This window comes from Colobus angolensis, unplaced genomic scaffold (assembly GCF_000951035.1).
Source record: "Colobus angolensis palliatus isolate OR3802 unplaced genomic scaffold, Cang.pa_1.0 Scaffold68, whole genome shotgun sequence".
Lineage (NCBI taxonomy): Eukaryota > Metazoa > Chordata > Mammalia > Primates > Cercopithecidae > Colobus > Colobus angolensis.
The window spans coordinates 5,868,363-5,877,449 of record NW_012120487.1 but is presented as its reverse complement, the minus strand read 5'-3'; the positions used below and the strand labels follow the sequence as shown (position 1 = coordinate 5,877,449).

Here is a 9,087-nt window from a genome sequence, read left to right as displayed (position 1 = left end):
GACATAGTCTCTCTCTATTGTCCAGGGTGGAGTGCAGTGGCACAATCTCGGCTCACTGCAACCTCCACTTCCCAGGTTCAAATGATTCTCCTGCCTCAGCCTCCTAAGTAGCTGGGACAACAGGCGTCTGCCACCACGCCTGGCTAAATTTTTTGTATTTTTAGTAGAGGCGGGGTTTCTCCAACTCTTGGCCTCAAGTGATCCGCACGCCTTGGCCTCCCAAAGTGCTAGGATTATAGGTGTGCTCTGAGCCAATTTTATTGCATATATATATATGTATGTTGTTTTTTTTTTAGACAGAGTTTCGCTCTTGTTGTTCAGGCAGGAAATCAATGGCACGATCTCAGCTCACCACAACCTCCACCTCCTGGGTTCAAGAGATTCTCCTGCCTCAGCTTCCCAAGTAGCTGGGATTACAGGCATGCACCACCATGCCCAGCTAATTTTTTTTGGATTTTTAGTAGAGACTGGGTTTCTCCATGTTGGTCAGGCTGGTCTCCAACTCCCGATCTCAGATGCTCTGCCTGCCTCGGCCTCCCAAAGTGCTGGGGTTACAGGTGTCAGATGGGGTCTCACTATGTTGCTCAGGCTGGTCTCAAACTCCTGAGCTCAAGCAATCCTCCCACCTCGGCCTCTCAAAGTGCTAGGATTAAAGGCATGAGCCACTACACCTGGCCAAAAAACAATTATGTACTTTCACTACATGTTGATTACTGCAGTTTTTCAATACAGCAGTCTGACTTCAAGGGAGAGATCTAAGTTAAGACACAAATTTAGGAGTCACTGCATATAGATTTAAGGACTGAGGTACAGAACACTCCAACAGTCAGAGGCCTGGAAGATAAGGAAGAACCAACAAAGGAAATTGAGGCTCAGTAGCAAGACAAGTAGGAAAAAAAAACAAGCAAGTATGATATCCTGGAAGCTAAGTTGTTTTTTTTTTGCTTTTGTTTTTTTAAATAGGTATCTCAGGGAAGAGGGAAAGATCAACTGTGTCAAATACCATTTTACTTTGGGTCAAATACAATGAAGACTAAGAACTAACATTGGGTTTAGCAGATTTTCGATGTTCTCATGAGTTGGGAGCCACAGCTTGGGAGATCAATCCAAGTGGATTGGGTGGCCAACAAATGTAAGAATTGTAGTCGTGGAGAAATGGAAGGTGATGGTGACAGGAAACTGATGGTGACAGATGAGAAAACTGAGTAGGGAAACAGTGAGAAGAGAAAATTGAGTGCAGAAATACTGATGACAGAGCTGGAAATTCTATGGTAAGAAAGCCAGGCTAGGCTCAGGGGTTTACACCTGTAATCCCAAAAGTGGGAGGCCAAGGTGGGAGGATCACTGAGTGAGAACCCATCTTTACAAAAACACTAAAAAAAAAAAAAAAAAATAGGCCAGGCGTGGTGGCTCACGCCTGTAATCCCAGCACTTTGGGAGGCCAAAGCAGGCAGATCACCTAGGTCAGAAGTTCAAGACCAGCCCGGCTAACATGGTGAAACCCCATCTCTACCAAAAATACAAAAATCAGCTGGACATGGTAGCAGGCACCTGTAATGCCAGCCACTCAGGAAGCTGAGGCAGGAAATTTGCTGAAACCCAGGAGGTGGAGGTTGCTGTGAGCCGAGATTGCGCCACTGCACTCCAACCTGAGTGACAGAGCAAGACTCCATGTCAAAAAAAAAAAAAAAGCCAGTTATGGTGGCACTTGCTTGTGGTCCCAGCTACTCAGGAGGCTAAGCCAGGAGGATCTACTCGAGCCCAAGAGGTAGTGGCTGCATGAGCTTGTTCATGCCACCGTACTCCAGCCTGGGTAACAACAGGGCAAAACCCTGCCTCTGAGAAAAAAAAAAAAGTTATTTTAAAACAGTGATTCATGAGTTTGGCTGGACACTGCAGTCATCTTGAAGCTTTAAAAAATACTGATGCCTGGGTCTTACCTCTCTTCCTAATACAGTCTTTGCACATATTATTCTGTCTGCTGGGAATACCGTCTACTGAGCTACTCACCCTTAAGATCTCCACTCATTCATCAATTTCTCAGAGAAAACAGGCCAGGAGTGGTGGCTCATGCCTATAAACCTAGCACTTTGGAAGGCCAAAGCAGGTGAACTGCCTGAGCTCAGGAGTTTGAGACTAGCCTTGGCAACATGGTGAAACCCTGTCTCTACTAAAATACAAAAACTAAAACCTAGCCAGGTGTGGCAGTGTGCGCCTGTAGTCCCAGCTACTTGGGAGGCTGAGGCAGGAGAATCACTTGAACCTGGGAGGCGGAGGTTGCAGTGAGCCAAGATCATGCCATTGCACTCCAGCCTGGGTGACAGAGCGAGATTCCATCTCCAAAATAGAAAAAGAAAAAATTTATGGTTTAAAACATATATGTATAAAAGTATATAAGTAAATACGTATAAATATAAAAATGTATTTGTAATAATATAATCACCACCTCCATTAGGTTAAGCTACTCGGAGGCAGATCCTGTATCATTTTCTTTTTTCCTTCTTTTTTTTTGAGATGCAGTCTCACTCTATCACCCAGGCTTGAGTGCAGTGGCACAATCTTGGCTCTCTGCAACTTCTGCCTTCTGGGTTCAAGAGATTCTCCTGCCTCAGGCTCCCGAGTAGGTGGGACTATAGGCACATGCCACCATGCCTGGCTAATTTTTGTATTTTTAGTAGAGATGGGGTTTCACCGTGTTGGCCAACCTGGTCTCGAACTCCTGACCTCAAGTGACCTGTCCACCTCTGCCTCCCAAAGTGTTGGGATTACAAGTGTGAGCCACCACACTCAGCCTCATTTTCATTTTTGAATCCCAAGCTCTATCAAATCCAACTGATGTTTGTTAAACTAAATTTAAACCATTAGGCATGAGAAATCTTAGGAAAAGCAAAATTCTACCATTTCTACAGTAGAGATCTCCTTAGAATACTTGATCTCCCGCTAGGTATTCAATTCAACAAGGGGTGTCCCTAGCTTCTCCAAAGTTATGCATTAAAAACAGTATATGTAGCTGGGCGCAGTGACTCACGTCTATAATCCCAGCACTTTGGGAGGCCAAGGCGGGCAGATCACAAGGTCAGGAGATCAAGACCATCCTGGCTAACACAGTGAAACCCTGTCTTTACTAAAAATACAAAAAATTAGCCGGGTGTGGTGGCAGGCACTTGTAGTCCCAGCTACTCAGGGGGCTGAGGCAGGAGAATGGTGTGAACCTGGGAGGCAGAGCTTGCAGTGAGCTGAGATCACACCACTGCACTCCACCCTCAGTGACAGAGCGAGACTCTGTCTCAAAAGACAAAAAAAGCAAAAAAAAACAGTGAATGTAAATGGTTCAAAATATCTAAACATTATCATCATAAGACAACCTAATGTTTATCCAGGACCTACTATGTGACTTGCACTTTACATAGATTATCATTAATCTTCAGAATTCTGCAAGGTAAGAATACTATTTATTCCACAAATAAGGAAATAAAAACTCGAAGTGACATCATAGCTTGTTCTGGGTCATGAAGCTGAAATTTTAATTAGGACTCTAAGCCTTTCAACTATATGAAGCCCTGTTTCATGAACATGTTCCATATATTATAGACATTCATCTTTAACAGAGTCTTATGCAACTAAGATATTGGTCAGCCTGACAAAATAACACATTTTTAAAGTCTAACCTTCAAATGTCCTTCGCCTGTGAGGAATTCAGAGTAACCAGCATCAGTAGCCAGCAAACCTACAAACTGCATGCTTGGACGTTGTTGTATAAAGGCTTCAACAGCTTTATCTGTCACGTGCTTTCTCCCAGAAACATCCAGAGAAACAAGGTTGGGTAGGATGTCTTTTTGTTCCAGTAAGCGAAGAGCTATGTCTGATGTAAACTGTTTATCATCTGAAATATCAAGATGATTCAGATGTTTGAGTTCCCGAACTACATCCAGTATCTGGGTGGTTGTCATTTTTAAACATTTCAAGTGGTGCATGGTTAGAGACTTGAGTCGGTCTTTGCAGGCCAGTAGAGCAGTGATGTCTGTGATCGAGGTGTTAGAAATATCCAAGCTCTCTAATCTTGGCAACGAGGCAACTTCAGCCAGGTCTTCATTGTAAAAGAGAACATTGGTGATGCTTAAAGCTCGAAGGCCAGAAAGCCGGCTGAAGCACCGCTCGTAAGGATCCTCGAGGGAGAGAGTTAATGAATTCAGCACCAGGCACTGGAGATTCTGCTGGATCCACTTGTTACTGCCAAGCCCACTGATAATGTCTGTAATCGTGATATCAGCATTCACACCTGTGGCATCAAGTTCCACTAACTTGTGATGGCAGAAGGCTTTCCGGAAAGCAACAGCAGAAATCTTTGCTTTGCGAATGCAGGCTCGCTTTAAGCGCATCTGGTTGCCCCTAAAAATACCCACAGTTCCATCATTCAGTAGACCTGTGGAAAAACAAGCAGCACTTTAACTTCAAAAAACAGCTAAAGAATAGCTAAAATTTCCATCACACTTTACATTTCCAAAGTGCTCCCATGTAACAGTATCTTGTCTGATAATCACAATTCATTTAGGTGAGAATATTATTGTTTACAACCTGTAGATGAGTAAACTGGGGCTCAGAGAGTGGCTTTCCAAGATCACAGGGCCAGCAAGTGGCAGAATCAGGACTGTGGCAGATATTACTGATATCCACTAACATCTGGTTCTTATCTTACCAAACAGACAACTACATTTCCCAGCCCATCCCTGGAGTTAGCTGGAGCCATGTGCCTAGTTCTGGCCAATGGACTGTATGCTGAAGCACCTGAGAGCCAGTGCATGATTTTCCATGCTGTCTTTTCCTGCTATGACAAATGAGGAGCCTTCACGTTCTAGAGAGCATAGTTTTATGAGGAGGAACCCTCCATCAGTTTGGACCCTAGGGTAACCACGAAGCAGAATTCTCTATGGACTTGCAGAGTTATGTACCACAAGTGAGGTATAAACCTTGTGTTAAGGTATTTGATTTGTTACCAATACATTTCTAGCCTATCCTTAAAATTCCCTTAACATATTATTATACACACAAATATATATACATATATTTAGCATGCACTTAATGCCTTGTAATTCATTAATAAACCACTAGCCAGATCTCAAACCTTATTAAAGTGATCTAGGCCTGGGAAACATAGCGAGACCCCATCTCTACAAAATAACTGAAAACGAGTTGGGCATAGTGGTGCATGCCTATAGTCCCAGCTACTAGGGAGGCTGAGATGGAAGGATCACTTGAGCCCAGGAGTTCGTGGTTATAATGAGTTGTGATTGCATCACTGCACTCCAGCCTGGGTGACAGAGTGAGACCCTGTCTCTTAAAAAAAACAACAACAACAAAAAAAAACAAACTAGTAGTTATAGCCCCTCCCTGGCAGATGAATGTAAATGAAGTCGACCCAGTAACCTCCTCGAAGTGCTTTCAAGATATACCTGTCTACCACAGTGTCACAAGCATATGATACTTTGGAGCCACATCAACAATATCACATATCAACTAAACAACACTGACTGTGAAAGAAGTAACAATCATGCCAAAAAAAGGTCTAAGAACAGTCTGGGGTGAACGAGCAATTGAGGACAGGTAAATAAATAGCCTGAAGTCAAGAGAGGAACTCTAAGGTGGCACCTTAGCTGGACCATACTCAAAATGCAGCTAGGCTGCCAGCCAGTCATCCTTAAATTAGAACACTGTGGTTCTAGAGATAGCCTTTCAAATTACCTGAGGTATGTTTAAAAGGGAGCACTACTCTCTAATGAATTTTGCAGACTTAATTACAGTTACACAGTTAAAATCAAGAAAGGCCTTTGCAAAACCTGCCCAAGTGGACAAAAATGCCTAATTACATATTAAGAACTCCATTATATTTTAGAGCTGCGCTGTCCAATACATAGTCACTAGCTACACATAGCTGGAGAGCACTTGAAAAGCAGGTGGTACAACGTGAGGTCAGCTACAAGTATAAAATATACACCAGATTGTGACGATTTAATACAACAAAATAATGTAAAGTATCTCAATTTTTTATATTGACTACAGGTTGAAATGATCATTTTTTAATATACTGGGTTAAATAAAAATAATTAAAACTAGTTTCACTTGTTTCTTTTTATTTTTGTATGTGGCCACCAGTAAATTTAAAATTACATTTCTATTAAACGCTGTGGTTCTAGAGATAGCCTTTCAAATTACCTGAACTCTATTTCAGGGGAGTAAATTTCATGGTGGGGTCCATTCAGCAAACAGATTATTAAACAATTACTATATATCAAGTATCCTAAATGTTGTAGATACAAAGAAAAACAAGATATGCCCCTATAATCAAAGCATTCATAATCCCATGGAGTAAAAAAGACACAAACAGCCATAACAAAATGAGATATTTGGTATACCAATGTCAAGTATAAGTACCACAAAAACAAAGAAAAGGAAGTAAACCATCACAAATGGAGATCTGGAAAAGATTTGATGGGAGAGGTGATCTTTGAGTAAGGCCTTTGAAGATGGTGGAAGAATTCAAAGATAGAGAAAGAAGGTTAGGAGGCCAGGTGCAGTGGCTCATGCCTGTAATCCCAGCATTTTAGGAGGCCGATGCGGATGGATCATATGAGGCCAGGAATTCAAGACCAGTCTAGCCAACATGGCAAAACCTCATTTCTACTAAAAATGCAAAAATTAAACAGGTGTGGTGGTGCACACACTTGGGAGGCTGAGGCAGAGAATCACTATGAACTTGGGAGGTGGAGGCTGCAGTGAGCCGAGATTGTGCCACTGCACTCCAGCCTGGGCGACAGAGTGAGACTTCATCTCAAAAAAAAAAGAGAGAGAGAAAGAAGGTTAGGTATATTAAAGAAAGAATATACAACATAAGCAAAGTCTTAAAGATGTGAAAGCATATCACAGGTTTAGGAAATGGCAAGTAGTTCTTTCTATATTGCTTGAACATAAACAACTAGAGTCATAAGATGCGCTGCATTTCTGGGGATATAAGCATGCAAATGGGAGAGAAGAGATGAGGCTGAAGGTGAGCTGGAGCTAGATCACTCTGAATGGTGAAGAGATGAAAGCAGATCAGCTAGGGACCTTGGGACCCATGGAACAATGCAGTAAAGTTCCTGGTTTTTTTCTGGTCATCCAGATCTAAAGTTAGATCTGGTTATCCCAGATCTAAAGTTGAAGGAGCCAGCAGCCTGGAAACGTCAATGGGCACAGACAAAAAAGCTCCCCCAAAATCTACTCACTCTAGCCAATGTACCAGGAAAGGAGCAACTAGTAAGACAGCTAACAGCTAGTAGATAGTAACTGCTCTACTTCAGCCAAACACGATAGAAAAAACTGCAGCCTCACCCATGCCAGCAAATGCCAATAGGGGCCTAGATTTCTACCCCTGCATGCAAGGCTATAATTACTTCCCCCAATCTGCCCACAGGGGAGGTGTTAGAGAAGTCTGAGTAGAGACCAAGGACTTTTACTCCTGCTGGGTGGTAAGAACTATCTCACATCATGATGTCAGTAGATACCATCTGTGAAGCAAGCAGTGATGAAGTTCTCTATAGGAAGTCTAGTGGAAAGTCAGGACTTCCACAACTGCCCAACATTAATGAGGCCACCTCCTCCCAACATGGTGTCAGTAGAGGCCAACTGGGAAGCAGAAATGACATACTCATACCCATTTCAGCTAGGGAAGTAATCAGTAGAGTCCTAGTGGAGAGTCAGAATTCCAACCTCTGCATAGCCTTGCACCTTGGGTGTCAAGAGAAGCTAAGTGGGGAACCAGAAATAACTTTTTTTTTTTTTTTGAGACGGAGTCTTGCCCTGTGACCCAGGCTGGAGGGCAGTGGCACTGATCTGGGCTCACTGCAACCTCCACCCACTGAGTTCAGACGATTCTCCTGCCTCCTGAGTAGCTGGGATTACAGGCGCCCACAACCACACCCAGCTAATTTTTGTATTTTTAGTAGACACCGGGTTTCACCATGTTGGCCAGGATGGTCTCAATCTCCTGACCTTGTGATCTACCCCTCTTGGCCTCCCAAAGTGCTGGGATTACAGGCATGAGCCACCGTGCCCGGCCCAGAAAGAACATTAACCCTAATCTGGCTGGGCATGGTGGCTCATGCCTATAATCCCAGCACTTTGGGAAGCTGAGGGGGGAAGATCACGAGGTCAGGAGATCGAGACCATCTCGGCCAACATGGTGAAACACTGTCTCTACTAAAACACAAAAAATTAGCCAGGCCTGGTGGTACGTGCCTTGTAATCCCAGCTACTTGGGAGGCTGAGGCAGGGGAATCACTTGATCCCAGGAGACGGAGGTTGCAGTGAGCTGAGATCGTGCTACTGCACTCCAGCCTGGTGACAGAGCAAGACTCTGTCTCAAACAAAAAATTAGTCGGGCATGGTGGTGTACACCTGTAATCCCAGCTACTATGGGGGCTGAGGCAGGAGAATGGCATGAACCTGGAGGCGGAGGTTGCGATGAGCCCAGATCGCACCACTGCACTCCAGCCTGGGCAACAGAAAACTCCATTTCAAACATAACGTAACATAGGCTGGGCACAGTGGCTCAAGCCTGTAATCCCAGCACTTTGGGAGGCCAAGACGGGTGGATCACAAGGTCAGGAGATCGAGACCATCCTGGCTAACAGGGTGAAACCCCGTCTCTACTAAAAAATACAAAAAAAACACTAGCCAGGCGAGATGGCGGGCGCCTATAGTCCCAGCTACACGGGAGGCTGAGGCAGGAGAATAGCGTAAACCCGGGAGGCGGAAGTTGCAGTGAGGCCGAGACGGGCGGATCACAAGGTCAGGAGATCGAGACCATCCTGGCTAACACAGTGAAACCCTGTCTCTACTAAAATACAAAAAAAACACTAGCCAGGCGAGATGGCGGGCGCCTATAGTCCCAGCTACACGGGAGGCTGAGGCAGGAGAACAGCGTAAACCCGGGAGGCGGAAGTTGCAGTGAGCCAAGATCGGGCCACTGCACTCCAGCCTGGGCGACAGAGCGAGACTCCGTCTCAAAAAATAAATAAATAAATAAATAAAAATAAAAATAAAAAATAGGCC

General features: G+C 44.1%; 1 protein-coding gene across 1 annotated transcript in view; it reads right to left on the bottom strand.

The window, feature by feature from the left end:
* The window catches only part of ZYG11B (zyg-11 family member B, cell cycle regulator), a 97,696-nt gene that overhangs the window by 52,200 nt on the left and 36,409 nt on the right, over nt 1-9,087 (bottom strand). Inside the window, exon 3 of the mRNA XM_011926374.1 lies at nt 3,669-4,423. Coding sequence (XP_011781764.1) covers nt 3,669-4,423 — 755 coding nt within the window. The remainder of the gene's footprint in view (nt 1-3,668; nt 4,424-9,087) is intronic.